The sequence below is a fragment of the Vulpes vulpes genome, chromosome 13 (genome assembly GCF_048418805.1).
Source record: "Vulpes vulpes isolate BD-2025 chromosome 13, VulVul3, whole genome shotgun sequence".
In the NCBI taxonomy this organism is placed as follows: Eukaryota; Metazoa; Chordata; class Mammalia; order Carnivora; family Canidae; genus Vulpes; species Vulpes vulpes.
In genome coordinates this window covers 43,892,053-43,909,594 of record NC_132792.1, presented here as the reverse complement: position 1 = coordinate 43,909,594, position 17,542 = coordinate 43,892,053, and the positions used below count along the sequence as shown (strand labels likewise).

Here is a 17,542-nt window from a genome sequence, read left to right as displayed (position 1 = left end):
TAATTGTTTTCATTCCTATTTTATTTGTTTTTGTGTCCTGCTTTCTCCTTCCCTCTCAAAATCATAAGAAGGGCCCTGGGTTTTACACAAGCCTTTGGGGAGACCTCTCTAGTGTTCAGTTCACAGTGGTTATTTTTTTTTCCCCTAGCTGGTTTGTTCTCTTGAAGTCCAACCTTCTGCCAAGGTGTACCAAGCTTGGTGCACAAACACGTAGGCTGAGTGCCCAGTGCCTAGCCTGCCTGAGTGTATTTTACAGCTATTTTCCTCTGACTGGTGGTAAAGTGTAAGTCTACCTAAAACGTGTGCAACTGCCTTTCCTCCTCATGTATAGCCTAGTGGTTTTGGTAGGCAGAATTTTAAGAGGTCCCCATAATCCCTACCACCTGGTATTCACACCAAGGCATAATCCCTTCCCTTTGGATATGGATGGGACCTTGACTTGATTCTAGCCTACAGAATATGGCAAAGATGAAGGGATTTTGCAGATGTAAGTAAGGCTCTAAGTCAGTTGATTTTTAGTTAATCAAAGGAGATTACGATTATGCTGGGTGGGCCTTACTTAATCAGGTGGTTACCCTTAAAAGAGAGATTGGGTCCTCCCTGAGATGAGAGATTCTCCTTGAGAACTCGATAAAATAAGCAGTCGAGTCACATTCATGAAGCTCATACAGAAAAGAATTATAATTTACCTCTAGAAGCTGAGGGCGGCCTCCAGGCAACAATTATAGGGGCACAAGGAAATCCATTTTGCCAACAACCTGAATGAGCTTGGAAACAGATTCTTCTTCAGGTGAGTCTCCAGGTGAAACTATGGCCTAGTGGACAACCTGACTGCAGTCTTTCCAGAGCCTGAGCATACCTGGATGGTCCTAGAGTCTGTCTAGGACTGCCTAGGACCATATCTGGATTTCTGACCCAGAGAAAATGTGACCTAATGACTATGTACTAAGAACTAATGTTGGGCAGCCCGGGTGGCTCAGCGGTTTAGTGCCGCCTTGGGTGCAGGGCCTGATCCTGGAGACCCGGGATCGAGTCCCACGTCAGGTTCCCTGCATGGAGCCTGCTTCTCCCTCTGCCTGTCTCTCTCTCTCTCTCTCTCTCTCACTCTCTGTTTCTCATGAATAAATAAATAAAATATTTTTTTTTAAAAAGAACTAATGTTGTAATATCTCTGTAGAAACAAGATGGATTGCCACCCCAAATTTAGTTTGGATGTCAAGACTGATGATGCCATACACACACACATACACATCATGAGAATATAAAAATGTTTATTATTTATGTGGCAAGACTTTTTGGGAGGAGAGAGCAGGCCTCCCGTGCTGATCTAAAAATGATTTGAGAAAGCAACTATTACAGGCTAAACTATGTCCCCTTCAATTTTGTATGTTGAAGTCCTAACCTCTAGTACTTCAGAATTTGACCAATAGCTCAAATAATCTATTTTAGAGATAGGGCTTTAAAAAGACAACAGAGTGAAAATAAGGTCATTATGGTGGCTCCTAATCCAATACGACTGGTGTCCTTATGAGAAGGGGAAATTTGGATATAGAGATGTAAAAAAAGAAGACCATGTAGAGATAGTGGAAGATGACACCATCTATGAGCCAAGGAGAGAGAAGCTTCAGAAGAAACCAGTCCCACCAACACCTTTGATATCAGCTATCTAACTTCCAGAACTTCTATTGTGTAAGCCACCAAGTCTATGCTACTTTACTATGGCAACCCTGGAAAATTCATACAGTAAGGATAAAAGAGTGGTTTGGGATTTTTTTTTTTTTTACTGTGGTTAAGGACTGGTTAGGGATTAGAGTGAGGGTATCCAGGTGTGGGAAGGGGCTTGGCTGCAGTGCCAAAGGAGGGACTATCTGGGCTTTCCTGACTATCCTGTCTTGCCCAGCTGACCCAAGACACAAGAAGTAAAGAGGGAGAAGAGGCTTAAAAGCTACCAGCCATCAAACCTCAACAAGTGAGGTCAGATTTTTGTTACAGCTAAGCTGGTGAAAGGGAGGGGCCAGCTAGCTTTCTGGGCCCTCTTTTACTTTTTTATTTTTTAAAGATTTTATTTATTCATGAGAGACACACAGAGAGAGAGGCAGAGACACAGGCAGAGGGAGAAGCAGGCTCCATGTAGGGAGCCCAACGTGGGACTTGATCCCAGGTCTCCAGGATCAGGCCCTGGACCCAAGGCGGTACTAGACCGCTGAGCCACCCAGGGATCCCTCCCCCCCTTTTTTTCTTTTAACCCTCTTTTATAAGGGCATTCATCTCCTCACTTCCCAAAGGCCCCACCTCTAAATACCATCACCTTGAGGGGTAGGACTGCAAACTATGACTATTCACTCCACAGCAGCATGTTTTCTCCATCTTGCTAGTTTCCTGTGTGGCATTAGCTCTAGTTGCCCAGTGTTAGCTAGCTGAATAACCTATCTTGTATTGCCTGCCTCTCTTCCCTACTGGTGATTCCCAAGGTTCCCAAATGAGTCGCTGGCACTGGATCCCTGTTCCCCGATCTACTTTAGAGGAACCTAAACTGAGACAGTGGGTTCATATTGGAAGGGCACGGTCAATGCCCTCCAGCCAGAGTCCACCAGGGGCACACCTACAGTAGAACCCATTGGGTTCATTATTTTTTGCAGCAAGGGAGGACGCACACCAAGGGGTGTCTTCCTAGAAGGGTGTTGGAAAGAACCTATTGTAGGGTTTGGGCTTTGATTGGATGATTGGAAGTGGTCTAAGGAAGCGGGTGGTTCACCTAGGTTGGACTGTCAGAAAGAGAAGGCAATTCTATCAAGGAAGATCTCAATAAATCCTAAAGTGAGGGGATTCTAGAATGAGGTAAAAGCTGTGGTTGGTAAAGAAATAGTCACTCATTGTAGCAAGAGACCAGTTGTTGGGTATTTTGTGGATGAACAACCGTCATCTTCTTGTGCTTGGACAAAATGATCAAGTTGACTTGCGTTGTCTCCGCTTCTGGTCTCGGAGTGAAGCTGTGAGGTCGGTCTTCCGGGAGCCGGTTTCTATTTGAAAGCTCAGCATCGATCGATCCCCGCGAGCGCCAGGCTTGCTTCCGAGTCTGCTTTCTGGCTTTTTGTTGGTCTTTCTCACCACTTTGTAAGCTCTCCACGTCACCTAACCGTCAGCCCGAGCTCGGGGCTTCACATCCACCCTCTTCCAGTCTCCACAATAATGCGGAGACAGAGGCGACCAGCCACGCTTTAGAGGTCAGCGGGAAGGGGTGACCCGAGTTCGCACGGCGTGCCCGCAGGTGCACCGCGCTAAGACGTGCCCGCAGGTGCACGGCGCTAAGACGTGCCCGCAGGTGCACCGCGCTAAGACGTGCCCGCAGGTGCACCGCGCTAAGACGTGCCCGCAGGTGCACGGCGCTAAGACGTGCCCGCAGGTGCACCGCGCTAAGACGTGCCAACAGGTGCACCGCGCTAAGACGGAGAGCGCCGCCTCGGGGGCCTTGGCTTCTGACGCGTGCACCACGCCCGCCGCCAGGAAAGCGACGGTGGGACCCGGGGGAGGCCGCACAGCCCCTCGGCGGCCCCGCCGCCCGCGCTCCGCAGCTTCGGTCGGAGGCCGGGCGCCCCGCCCAGGACCGGCCCGGCGGACTTCTGCAAGATTTTACGCGGTGATGGCGCGGGACTCGGCGCCGGGCCGGCCGCCGCTACACCAGGGCGGGCGCGGGGTCCCGGCCACCGAGACTCGCGCCCGCCCCCGGCCCCGCCCCCGCCTGTACCGGCTCCGCTCCCCCGCCCCGCCCCTCCGCCCCCATCCCCTCTCCCCTCCCGGACCTCGACCCGCCCCGGCCCACCGCTCCCGGGTCCCGCCCCCGGCTCCCGGCTCCGGGCCCCGCCCGTCCCCTCTCCCCTCCCGGATCCCGACCTGCCCCAGCCCGGTCCCCGGCTCCCCTCACCCCCTCCCCGCCCCGACACTCTGCCCCCCATACTCTTTCCCCTCCCCTCTCCTCCTCCCCTCTCCCCTCCCGGACCCCACCCGCTCCGGCTCCCCCGCCTGGCCGCTGTGGCTCCCCAAGGCTCCTCGGCCCCAGTCCCGCCCCCGCCCCGCCCCGCCCCGCCCCGCCCCGCCCCGCCCCCGCTTCCCCCATCGCGGCCCAGCCCCACTCCTAGCCCTGCCCCTCACCGCCGCGGCCCCGCTCCACCCGCAGCAGGCACCGCCCCCTTCCCCATCGCGGCCCCGCCCCACTCCTAGCCCCGCCCCTCACCGCCGCGGCCCCGCTCCACCCGCAGCAGGCACCGCCCCCTTCCCCATCGCGGCCCCGCCCCACTCCTAGCCCCGCCCCTCACCACCGCGGCCCCGCCCCACCCGCAGCACGGCCGCGGCCCCGCCTCCGCCCCACTGCGGCCCCGCCCCCGCTCCGGCCCCGGCCCCGCCCCCCGGAGCCCCGAGCTCCTGCAGCCAGAGTCCGGGAGGTCCAAGATGGCGCTGCTGGGTCGCGTCTTCCTCGTTCGGGGCCGCGGCCCTCGGCGGGTAAGGCGGCGCTGGAGGGGCCGAGGGCCCGGCTCGTCCCCAGCGAGCGCCCTGCCCGTGCGGGTCCCCGGGACGGCGCCCGGGGGCGCGCGCGGCGAAGATCTGGACCCCGGGATGCGGGGCGCGCGGAGCCGCGGGAGGAGTGCGGACCTGGGGGTGGGGGGCAAGGTCACGGTCGGCCGTCGGAGAACCGTGGGTGTGGAGGGCGGGCCTGGGGGGGGCAAGGTCACGGTCGGCCGTCGGAGAACCGTGGGTGTGGAGGGCGGGCCTGTGGGGGGCAAGGTCACGGTCGGCCGTCGGAGAACCGTGGGTGTGGAGGGCGGGCCTGGGGGGGGCAAGGTCACGGTCGGCCGTCGGAGAACCGTGGGTGTGGAGGGCGGGCCTCCGAGTGCCCCGGCAGCTTCAGAGCCGCGTGTACGGGGGGGCGGGGGGGCGGGGGAGGGGCAACAGGACCCTGCGGGCGTCGGCTCGGAAGGGGAGGGGCGCGGCGGCGGGAGGGGGTCCGCAGGGTGCGCTGGCCTCCCAGGAGGCCTTGTCTCGCCAGGAAGATCCGCTTCTGCGTTAGCTGTGCAAATGAAGCGTTCATGCAAACAGAAGTTCTATTAGAAGAGAAAAACCCCGAAACCCCGCTCTCTATCCTCCTCCCTAGAGGCCAAGCTGAGAGAGAGGTGGGTACCTTTCAGGCTGCCTTCCACCCCCCTAGCACGGGACCCAGAGTCAGAATTAAAAAGCACGCGAGGGACACCTGGGTGGTTCAGTGGTTGTGCACCGCCTTCAGCCCAGGGCGGGATCCTGGAGACCCGGGATCGAGTCCCACGTCGGGCTCCCTGCATGGAGCCTGCTTCTCCCTCTGCCTGTGTCTCTACCTCTCTCTCTCTCTGTGTGTGTCTCTCATGAATAAATAAATAAAATATTTTTTAAAAATGCAAGCGAAGATAGCTGGAGAGGCTAAGAGAGCGAAAGGAGGTTGTAAGAAGACGCAGTGATATCCAAGGCAGTCCCTTCCCCCAAGCAAAGTTAGGAACCTTAATACACTAAATCTAAAAGTTCAGCTTCCTTAGCCAGGTGGAAGAAGTACCTATCCTGCCAAGGGTACTTCCCCCAAGTCAGGGACTAACTAAACCCTGCTTAGTCCAGTGGGATGCCAGCCCTGCTGTTCTTTTCTGGAAAATGGAGGTAGCGGCTCTAAATGTGAACATGAGGAAATAGTATGGTCTGTCTCTTAAGTTAGAGAACTTCGTTTTATTATTTTTTTTAAAGGTTTTATTTATTCATGCAGAGAGAGAGAGAAGCAGAGACACGGGCAGAGAGAGAAGCAGGCTCCATTCAGGGAGCCCGACGTGGGACTCGATCCCCATGGGACTCTATCCCTGTGGGACTGTATCCCATGGGACTGTATCCCTGCCGGACTCTACCCTCGTGGGTCTCTATCCCCCCACCCACTCTCTCCCCATGGGACTATTCCTGCGGACTCTATCCCATGGGACTCTATCCCCGTGGGAATCAATCCCCGTGGGACTATCCCCGCGGGCCTCTATGTCCGTGGGACTGTATCCCGGACTCTATCCCCGTGGTACTCTATCCCTGCGGGACTCTATCCCCATGGGACTCTATCCCCGCGCATCTCTATCCCCGTGGGACTCTATCCCCGGGACACTATCTCCATGGGACTCTATCCCCGCACGTCTCTATCCCCGGGACTCTATCTCCGCGGGTCTCTATCCCTGTGGGACTCTATCCCCGCGGGACTCTCTCCCCGCGGGACTCTCCTCGCGGGACTATCCCCGCAGGACTCTATCCCCATGAGACTCTATCCCCGCGCATCCCTATACCTGTGGGACTCTATCCCCGCGGGACTCTATCCCACGGGACTCTATCCACGCGGGACTCTATCCCCGTTCGTCTCTATCCCCATGGGACTCTATCCCCGCGCATCTCTATCCCCAGGACTCTATCCCTGCAGGACTGGATCCCGGGTCTCCAGGATCAGGCCCTGGGCTGAAGGCGGCGCTAACCCGCTGAGTCCCCCCACCCTCGCCTCCGACCCCCCCCCTCCCCCGCTGCTGCCGCAGAACTTTGTTTTAAAGAGTGTTGTTTGTTTGACAATAAGGTTTTGCTGATATGATTTTCCTGTAAATATTCTGGTTGTAGGTCACTGTGAAAGAAGCCTTTGTTTTCTGACCTCTTCTCAAAGAACCTTGTCTACAACAGCTGTGAGGTTAGACAAGTCTTCGGAGGTTTTTTGATACAACCCTCCTTTCCCCCAAATCATTAGGACTGTAATAATAAGATAATAAAATTAATCACGCAGACTGTATCCCAATTCATCGGACACCATTAGACACAAAACAGTTTTTGGGGGGCAAGCGGAACTCATTTAAAAATTAATTGTACTCTGACGATTTTGGAATTCTTTTGCTTAAGAAAAACAGAAGTTTTGAGGGTCAGAGTTCAGAGCCAACAGAAGCTCCTTTTGGTGTGTTTTGTTTTCCTCGCACCTGCCGCCTTGGGTTTGAATTCCTGGGAGAAGCATTTTCCTGTCTGTGAAGTGGGAGGTGGTTCCAGGGAACATCATGTTTCCGTGGGCAAATACTAGTTATTACAGTTAGAACTCCCAATTTGAGTATTTTTGTTGAGCAAGAACCAAGGAAAATGTTTTCTTTGTTAAACGTGTTTATGAAGTGTCTTAAATCGTGCAGATTAGCTAGTAGGCCTCAATTCAATGCAACAAATATTTATTGCCAGTGGGCTCTGTGCCCGGCTGGGGGCACAGAGCTCGTCGGGGTTATAAAGATTAAAAAAACAAAAAACAGTCTCTGCTCCCAAGTCGCTGTCAGTTGTACTCAGGAAAAGGGGCACACTCTCAGTTGTTTTATCAGGAAATTCTATTTAAGTGCCTATTACATGTTGGGCATTGTTCGGAGCTACTTAGCGGGAAAGATATCTATACCATCATTAAGTCTCATATATTTTTCAAGCTATGGATAAACAAGAGTGGACACAGAAATCAGTCTTATGGGGCAAGATGAGTAAGAAAAAAAAATTGGGATAGAATACAAAATACCAGAATTCATCTCATGTAAGTGCAGTAAGGTTAAGTTTACTTTGTGAAATCTTTTTTTTTTTTTAATATATCATTTTTTTCTATTGTGGACTAAATATTAGGTATCTGTGATGCACACTGCCATACCTTTCCTTTTGTTTTTATCAAGGGTCGTAACTTTAGGATTTTTATAAAAATGATACCTGACCAATATGGATTCAGGTAATATAGTTTTAAAAAAAGTAACATAGGACCCTAATCTGGCCACCCAGAAATAATCAGGGTTGAGATTTGGTGAACATCATTCCAGGTGTCTATGCTGATAAAAATGATGGGTACACAGGCATCATTTTACTTGGATGTATTATATTTATTTTCCCCTCAGAACTGAATCAACATCGTTTTCATTGTCTTCTAACACTGAATATTGTCAGGGAAAAATGTAAGGCTAGTGGATTTTTTTTTTCCTTCTGTATTTTCTGTCTGGAAAGCTTAAGAAATCTTTGTGTACCCAAACTAAAATTCCAGAATATAAACTTCCTGGAGGCAAGGATTTATATCTTGTGTGTTTACTGCTGTACTTCTAGGCCTAGAATATTGCCTAGTGTAGAACAAACATAATAAATATCTGTCACATGAATGAATGCGTACTGTGTTGCCATATAAGGTGTATTTCTTAGTATGCTTTATATAACATATAAATGTCTGAAAAACCATAGTCTAGCAGGTCACACAAGACATGAGTAGACCGTGAAAATGCAGGTGTATGTTGGAATGCATATGTAAACAGAATGGTGTGTGTCTGGAGAAGGCAGCAAAGGCTTCATGGAGGAGGTGGCTTCCAGGGCTGACTTTTATTTATTTATTTTTTTTTATTTTTTTAAAGATTTCATTTATTCATAGAAACAAAGAGAGAGAGAGAGAGAGAGGCAGAGGCACATGCAGAGGGAGAAGCAGGCTCCATGCAGGGAGCCTGATGTGGGACTCGATCAAGGGTCCCCAGGATCAAACCCCAGGCTGCAGGCGGCACTAAACCGCTGCGCCACCGGGGCTGCCCCAGGGCTGACTTTTAAAGGAGGAGTTGGAATATATGGGGCCTCACATGTAGGTGATCTGGACCTAAGGAATAGCATATATCAAGAAGTCAAGAAGTGAGGGAGCATAGACTATTTCTTTAAAAAAAAAAAAAGTGGTTTAGTATTGTGGAGTTTAAAATACAGGTTCAGAGAGAAGTGCATGGAGATGAGACTGGACAGGTTGCTGGGGGCAGGACACGGTGGGCGTTACTCACATGGCAAATTAGGCCTTTATTAGGTGCTAGACAGGGTCCCAGGGGTATAAGGATGAGCCAAAGGGCTGGTTCCTGCCCTCAGGAAGCTTATACTCTAACAACATTTTGGTATAATATAGTTAAGTATTATGATGAGTGCTCTTGATCTCAGAAGAGGTCCAACATAAAAAGCATCTGTCTTCTCCAGTTTGAAAAATAAGAGTACAGACTGAGGCCAAAGTGTCACTTGTTACCATTCCACATGAGAGCCAGCTGCCCTGTTACCTGTTAACTGGACCTCCTGCATTAGGCAGACTTGCTGCTTCAGAAGGACAGCAGAATTGCTCTCTCAGGGCAGCTGACTCAAGAGGAGGAAGGTGTAAGGTATAATAATTGGTGTGCCCAATTATTCTTTCAGTATTTACCAGTCAGATAAACTATCTCTGTGGAGACAGGGAAACTAAGGGCGTGCAGAGAAGCCTGGGGTTGCAGGGAAACATCTGGGTCAGGAGAGAAGCATTTCCCAACCCCCAGTGGGAGGAGTGTGCAATTTTATGGGAATGTGTTTTGGAGTACACACCTGAAGGCTGAGACCTGAAGGATGAATAGGAGTTAGCCAAGGGGAGGAGTATGAGTAAGAAAGTTCTAGTTGGCCTGTGTGACGGGTCCAGGCTAAAGTGTACAGGTAGAGAGTGGAGAGGCAAGCTGGTGAACAGCCAGTGGGCCACACTGAGGAGTGAGAGCTCCGTCCTGACAGCGTGGGAGTGGTGGTAAAAACAGAGGCATGTAGTCAAATCCGGATACTCTTCTCTCCATGGTGGCCTCAGATAGGAGTGGCTGTGGATGCCTACAGACTCCAAGTCAAGGGATATTTAGGAGGTAAATTGAGAGACCTTGTGATTGGTTGTTGGTGTGCAAGAAGAAGGAAGATTGGGCCATGTTGAGGTGATACGGCACCATCACAGTTGTGAGCAGGGAAGTGATATTTAGCAGGTAAGACTTGATCTAGGGAGACCACAAGTCCAAACAAGCAATGGGGTCTGCACATGGGAGCTATTTAGGACTAAACCAGATGACTTTGGTTTGGATGTGCGGTATGAGACGGAAGCCCTGATTTCTGTCTTTGGCCCCTGAGCTAAGGGCAGTGGCAGTGAGAGAGGGCACTTACAGGGGGACGTTGGCTACAGGGATGGAGATGAGAATGTTCACCGTCTGGGAGTGTTAGGAAAGGCATCGGAACTCTCAGAACTAACTTCGGGTGATGAGTGTTGTATGATGTGGGATCGATCTGGTATAAATAGGGAGGTAGAAGACAGTCTATATTTGGGGAACCCTGAGTGTTTTGTTTTCCTGAGTGCAGATTTCCAGGAGGTAAAGCAGAGGTAGAAGAGGCGGCAGAGATGGGCAAGAGCCAAGTCACAAAGACTTGATGAGCTGTGTGAAGCTAAGGAATCTGGACTTTGGCAGCTCCCAGGAGCCGTAGATCGAGCTTAGGGTGAAAAGTGCCATGAGCAGGTTTGCAGTATTCTGGAGACAGACTGGAGAGAGGAGACGCTGGCGGCCAGAGACAAGGTAACAGATGACATAAGGTGGGACCTCCATATTTGTGGGCGACAGGAGATACGGGCCTCTGAAGTCGAGCAGTGCACAGAGAGGAAAGATACGGACTGGGGTCTTGGCGATGGACGGGATGTGTCAGGTGAGGAGAAAGACGACTTGGAGGAGTCCTTAGAGGCAGTCACTTGGATGAATGGTGGCTTCAGAGCTCAGATAAATGTATGTGAAGAAATTTCCAAACAATCTCCTTCCCAAAACGAGTAACGCTCATTTTATAATATTAAAAAATATGTAGATCTCTACAAAGATCGTTACAAAACACACCGAGAGAGGAGGGCATGTCTGAAGTGAGCCAGGGTTGCCTACAGCCCATAGTAGAAGGCATTCCATCAGGGTTTGGCAACCCTTGGTTTTTGAAGAAAATTCCAGGTAGAAAACGATCAGTGTTCTCAGCTGTCCTACGCTGTTCTCTTTCTGAGGTGATGGTTCGTCTTGGAATCCAAAATGCCTGGGTATGGGACCCCTGGGTGGCTCAGCGGTTGAGCATCTGTCTTTGGCTCAGGGCGTGATCCTGGAGTCCTGGGATCAAGTCCCACATCAGGCTCCCTGCATGGAGCCTGCTTCTCCCTCTGCCTCTCTCTGTCTCTAATGAATAAATAAAATCTTTAAAAAAATGCCTGGGTAAATATAAGTAGGTTAAGAGTAAGGGGACAACCATACTTTGGTCCCTTCCAGGCTGGGGCGGCTCCCATACCGCGTTGTGTGGCGGTGGCAGTGCATGCTTTCACAGTTACAGAGTGATGTTGCGAGCCCGGTATTTCCAGCTGCGGGTTAGGTGTGTTCACCTGAATGTCCCCCAGGTGTTGCAGCTCTGACGTTTCCAGTACAGAACTCCTTGTCTTCAGTCCTCCAGCCTGGGTCTTCCCACGTCGATCCCGTCCTTTGTAGCAGCGCCCAGCGAGTAGCCATGGAAACTTCGCTCATCTTCAGCTCTCCCCTCCTTGCTCAGTGCTTCCAGCTGCTTGGCTTCTGAATTCAGGCTAGACTACGTGTTACATACGAGTGGAGAGTGTTGTCTGGATTACTGCCGCCCTCCTTATTTCTCCCCTAGACCCACACCCTCTGTCTGATGAGCCCCACTTCCTTCTAGCTCAGAGTTGAACCTTCCCGTCTAAAACAGAAAGGCAGTGCAAAGAGTGAGGTAAAGGGGAGAGAGGTGGAGAAAGCTCTCTGAGCTGAATGGGCTTCATCTTTTCAGGAAAGTGGGGGGACGCTTTATCTGCCTTCCGTGAAATAGGTCAGTATGTGCTGAGATTGGGCTTTGAGGCAAGAAATAATTGGACCAGACAGTATTAAGTATGGTGATAATTTATTATATCCTCACTTTCTGGGGCCTTTTTACCAGCAAGTAATTTCATTTGCTAAGTCCTGTCCCTTCTGATGATGGCATCCAGGTCACCTCCTGCCTCACCTGTGGCAAAAGCACCATCCCTGCTCCCAGCCTTGCCTCCTACGTTCCTTCTCAGCATCGCAGGCAAAACAGTATAGGGCAGTCCTCCGAACACCTAAGGCAGATCCTCTGCTCAAAACGTCACAGATGTTTTCCACTGGACTCAGAGTAAAAGTTTAGTGCACATCGTGTGGTTGACTCAGCCTGCATAATCCAATCTTCTTCATCTTTTTAGATTTTATTCGTTTATGAGAGAGAGAGACAGAGCACACAAGCCAGGGGGAGGGGCAGAGGGAGAGGGCGAAGCAGGCCCCTCACTGAGCTGGGAGCCTGGTGAGGGGCTTGATCTTGGGACTCTGAGATCATGACCTGACCTGGAGGCAGGTGTGTAACCACCGAGCCCCGGGTCCCCCTGATCCAATCTTCTTCTTCTTCTTCTTCTCCTTCTTCTCCTTCTTCTTCTTCTTCTTCTTCTTCTTCTTCTTCTTCTTCTTCTTCTTTCTTCTTTCTTCTTTCTTCTTTCTTCTTCTTCTTCCTTTCCTTTTTCTTCTTTCTTCTTCTTCTTTTTTTTTTTTTAAGATTTTTAAAGTTTATTTATTCATGAGAGACACAGAAAGAGAGAGGCAGAGACACACGCAGAGGGAGAAGCAGGCTCATGCAGGGAGCCTGACGCAGGACTCCATCCTGGGACCCCAGGATCACACCCTGAGCCCTTTAAAGGCAGGTGCTCAACCGCTGAGCCACCCAGGCATATCCCCCCGCCCCCCATCCAGTCTTCTTGACCTGATTGGCCTCCTGCCCCTGCCACCCTCCCTCCTTCCACTCCAGCCACACTGGCCCTCTGACTCCCTGGGCTTGCTGGTCACGACCCTGGCATTTACTCTCCCCTCTGCCTGAAAGAACTGTGGCACTCATTCTCTCACCTTTTTTAGGTCTTTATTCAAATTCACTTCAGACCCTTCCTGACCACTCTATTTAAAATAGCAACTCTCTATCCCTATGCTGTGCCTTATTTTTACCCCACACTGTGTGTGTTAGCCTGTAATATACTATGTAAGTATACATATTCTTTAATTTACCCCCCTCCATTCAAAAATAATCTCTCAAGGTAGAATATTATATTTATTTTGCTTCCTGCTGTATTGCTATTTTCTGGAACAGTGCCTGGGGCATGGGGGATGCTCCTTAAAAACTTGTTAAAAATAGGGGCACCTGAATGGCTTAGTGAGTTAAGCATCTGCCTTTGGCTCAGGTCATAATCCCAGGGTCCCAGGAATGGGCCCCAAGTCAGGCTCCCTGCTCAGTGGAGAGCCTGCCTCTCCTCTCTCTGCTTTTCCCCCAACCCCCTGGCCCCAGCTCAAGCTCACTCTCTCATTCTCTCTGCTCAAATAAATAAATAAAATCTAAAAACAAATAAACAAACAAAAAAACACTTGTTAAAAATAGGTAAATGAGTTAACTATCCCAAATCATAAGATCATGTTTATCTCTAATATTTTTTTCATATGCACAAATCTCAATTCAAAACAAAACCTTTTCAAGAGCAGAGGTTCTATTTTTTTGGTTCAAAAAAGATAATTATGTTAGTTACGGCTAATGTGATGGGGATTGATGGGATTACTCAGATGAGAGGTAAGCATAGTGAAGACCCACGTTCAAAATTACAAACTGCAAAAAAAAAAAAAAAACAGCAAAAAAACAAAATTTCAAACTGCCTGCTAATCTCCTTGATTTCATCTCCTTTTATTGGGAAGTATTGGTGAAGCATCTGTTTGGTCTACATCTCACTGCAGACCGGTAAGAACTGTAATAAAAATGGGAAGTATACCCTGAAGCACAGAGCAGCTCCTTTTTCAAGGACTCCTGTTCATTGCTATAAGATGTATCATTACTTAAAAATGTAATTTCTGTCTTGCTACTGGCAACAGCTGCGTAATTCAGCCTAGCCACTGCAACCTGGAGTCCAGCTAACTTTCTTTTATATTTGCTCAGCCTTACCTTCCAGTTGCTGTGGCAACGAGATCTGTGTTCTGCAGAAGCTTATAATATCAGTGGCCTCTGGTGCAGTGCCCTGCTCTCAGTTAAGGAGAGGGCGGAGGTACTCAAGCAATCCACACAGGCACCGAGCTTGAGCGCACAATGGCCCATGGCAAGCCATAGATGTGGGTAGAGTTTGGGCTCTCTGTTTCTTTTCCAGTTGGTAGGATCATTAATGGTATTAGTGGGTGGGACAGTTCTTCATTCTGCAGCATTATCTGTTCCGGTATTGGAGTATCAATACAGAGCATCCTGCCCAGCTCCCTCTTGTATTTCCAGATGCATCCAGCTGAGAGCTACCTCCATGGCTGCAGTGGCAGTGGTCTAGGCATTGAAAAGTGCAAGCATGGGCAGCCCGGGTGGCTCAGCAGTTTAGCACCGCCTTCAGCCCAGGGCCTGGGCCTGGAGACCCGGGATCGAGTCCTGTGTCAGGCTCCCTGCATGGAGCCTGCTTCTCCCTCTGCCTATGTCTCTGCCTGTCTCTCTCTCTCTCTCTCTCTCTCTCTCTCTCTCTGTGTGTGTCATGAATAAATAAATAAAATGTTTAAAAAAAAAGTGCATGTAGGGCACAGACGTGTGCCTTCTAGCAACTGGACAAAATAAATCAAGAAGCAGTTATTGGATGCTTACTGTGTGCATAGACTATTGAGTTGCATTGGGAATGCAAAAATATGCATTTTTCAAAGTCATCCTTTGAAAACTAAGATTGTCAGGTCTTCACCAAGCTGATGTTTTTATATGACAGTCTGCAAAGCTCTCATCCTGTGAATCTGAGTCAGGATAAATTTATTCTTAAAAAAAATATTCATGTCGGGATGCCTGTGTGGCTCAGTGGTTGAGCGTCTGCCTTCAGCTCAGGGCATGATCCTGGGATCAAGTCCTGCATCAGGCTTCCCACAGAGAGCCTGCTTCTCCCTCTGCCTGTGTCTCTGCCTCTCTCTGTGTGTCTCTCACGAATAAATAAATAAAATCTTAAAAAAAAATTCGTGTCAATCTAAACCAACAGGTACTTAGAAACTCCAAAAAAAAAAAAAAAAACAGATTATGAACATCCTTATTTTCCTTCTAAGTATAGCTCACACTTGTGTATGGAACATACAATACTTAAACTTTAAATAAATCCTTGTAACACTGATCATATGCTAGTGTTCTTGCTATAACTTTGTTTTCCTCTATATCCTTTTTATATTGTGTGCTTGCATATATGATTTGATTTGTGTTAACTTTTTAAAAATATTTATTTACTTAGAGCACGTGCATGAGCGGGGTGGGGATAGAGGGAAGAGGCAGAGGGGAAGCAGACTCCCCACTGGGTGGGGAGCCCTGTGCTGGGCTCTCAGTCCCACAATGCCAAGATCATGACCTGAGCCAAAACCAAGAGTCGGACATTCAACCGACTGAGCCATGTGAGTGCCCCTGTGTTAACTATTTTTAATCAAATATCAATTTATGAACATACCTAACACTCAACATTACAATATGCACTGACTATACAAAAAGTCCCTCTCCCAAGAGGTTAGTGCTATGAATAGTTTCTTGTGGATCTTCCCAACAATTTTTGTTCATGTATCAGCATATGTATGAAGATATTTTCATTAAAAGACCACACAATTGGGAGCATTTTATATTTATTTCCCTACCTTGGATTTTTCCCTTAAATGTAATGCTTCGCATTGTTGATATTCAACAAATATTTGTTGATAGTTTGGATAAATACATACTGTTATTAGAATAGACTATATTAAACAATACATAGTTTTTTGTTATATGGATGTGCCCTAATTGGCTGGGTATACCCCCTACTGAAATGCTGATCTATTGTTTTCTAGTATTTTTTATTACAACCAATGCTTTCATATATTATATGTTTGACTGTTCTGTGTTCCTTGCATTTCTGAGTCCCTAAAAGTGAATTTTGAGATACGCTTGTCAGCTTATGCAAAAAGCCAACTGGGATTTTGATAGGGGTTTTATTGAATCTGTATATCAATTTGGGGAGTATTGCAATCTTAAAAGTTAAGTTTTCTAATCCATGAACACAGGATGTCTTTTTATTGTCTTTTTATTTATTTAGGCCTTCTATAAGACTTAATGATATTTTATAGTTTTTAATTTATAAGTATTGTACTTCTTTTATTAAATTTATTAGCACTTTTTCTTTTTGATGTGATTGTAAATAAAATTGTTAATTTCATTTTCATCTTAGTATGTATTTTTGAACATAGCTTCTCCCTCCCACCCAAATGAATGAGTATATCTTTTGGGTTAATTCCTAAATGTGGAGTTGTCAGGCCAAAGGTTGTGTATTGTTTAGATAATATTTTGAAAATACGTTACCAAATTGGCCTCCAGAGAAGTTGCCCCAATTCATATCAACAGAGTGTAAGAATGACTTTAATAAGCTATTTTGTTTTGTATTATGTATTATGAAATCTTGAACCTTACCAATCTTGTGAGAAAAAAATGATTATCTTTGTTTAATTAACATTCACTTACTTATAAATATGATAGTATGTATTTTTTTGCATGCGGACTATCTTTTTAAGGCCTTTGCCCAGTTTTTCCATTTGCAAATGACTTATTCACAAATCAATAGATTTGGATTCGGGGCCTAATTTTTGAGAAGGCATAATTTAGAGTTATTGGATGTAACTTATTTCAACTTGATGAAGTACAGAGAGCTGAATTTATATCCATAGCATCATTAAGACTCTACTTGTCTGCACTCATGTGATTTTGTTTGGTGTTAGAAACCCTGTTTAGTAATGAATGGATGCTCTTCTATCTTCCTGGATGCTCACAGTCCGGTGAGGAAAACTGAGATTCTGATGGAGGGAGGGATTCATTGGGCCCATTTTTAACTGAGACATGTTTTAAAAATATCAACTGTTTTTGGCACTTTGGCTTGGTTTTGAAGGCTGGTCCTGCAAGGTGGGAGAATAAAATGAGTAGTTCAGGTAGATGAGAAATCAGAAGCAAAGGCCAGAAGGAGAAAGTTGTTGGCAAGTTTCAGGAATGCTGAGGGGTTGTTGAGCATAGAGTATATACCTCTAAGTGGTGGAACTGGTAAGAAGTAGAGCTGGGAAGGTAGGTTGAGGCCATATTGTACAGCTTGAATGCCATGCTAAACAGCTTAATTTTTGTATTTTTGACTCTAGAGGACATCAGTGTTGTTGTTTTTTTTAAGAGTTTTCATTTATTTGGGAGAGAGAGAGTGCATGTAGGAGTGGGGTGAAGTGGGGAAGAGGGAGAAGCACACTCCCCGATGAGCAGAGAACCTAACATGGGGCTGGATCCCAGGACCCTGAGATGATGACTTAAGCTGAAGACAGATGCTTAACCAACTCAGCCACCCAGGCACCTCATGGACACCAGTGTTTTTGAGGTATGGGCTTTTAATGTGGAGGCCCGGTCAATTAGTAATAGTGACAATGATGGTGAGATAGCAAAGCTAAGAGTTAAATTACCTTCTTTAGCTCCACAAATTCTGCATGTTATTAATGATATTTATAGATTTGAAACTCAATTTTCTTAATAGTGTACCTAGAACATTAAACAATTATTTCTACATTGCTATATAAAAGAGGAAAAACCATTTTTCCCCTTTCCATTTTGTATTGGTTTCTTGGGTTTTATTTAGATGAGGAGTAAGGCACTCAAATGACAGTGGTTGCAGAAGCTGGACCTA

The 17,542-nt window shown here is 47.9% G+C and overlaps 1 protein-coding gene across 15 annotated transcripts in view; it reads left to right on the top strand.

Moving 5' to 3' along the window:
* The first annotated feature begins 4,369 nt into the window (after window positions 1–4,369).
* DECR1 (2,4-dienoyl-CoA reductase 1) overlaps window positions 4,370–17,542 on the top strand; it is a 45,752-nt gene continuing 32,579 nt past the window's right edge. For 3 of the 15 annotated variants that reach the window (XR_011996583.1, XM_072734357.1, XM_072734348.1), the window contains exon 1: window positions 4,387–4,497. Coding sequence is in view for 4 of the 15 variants with exons in the window: in XM_072734357.1 (XP_072590458.1) it covers window positions 4,447–4,497 (51 nt within the window). In the remaining 11 variants the exon portion in view is untranslated. Of the gene's footprint in view, window positions 4,498–5,023; window positions 5,166–6,648; window positions 6,716–14,588; window positions 17,240–17,542 lie in introns of those variants that run through there. The other 12 variants (XR_011996584.1, XM_072734354.1, XM_072734351.1 and 9 more) reach the window with 11 other exon arrangements.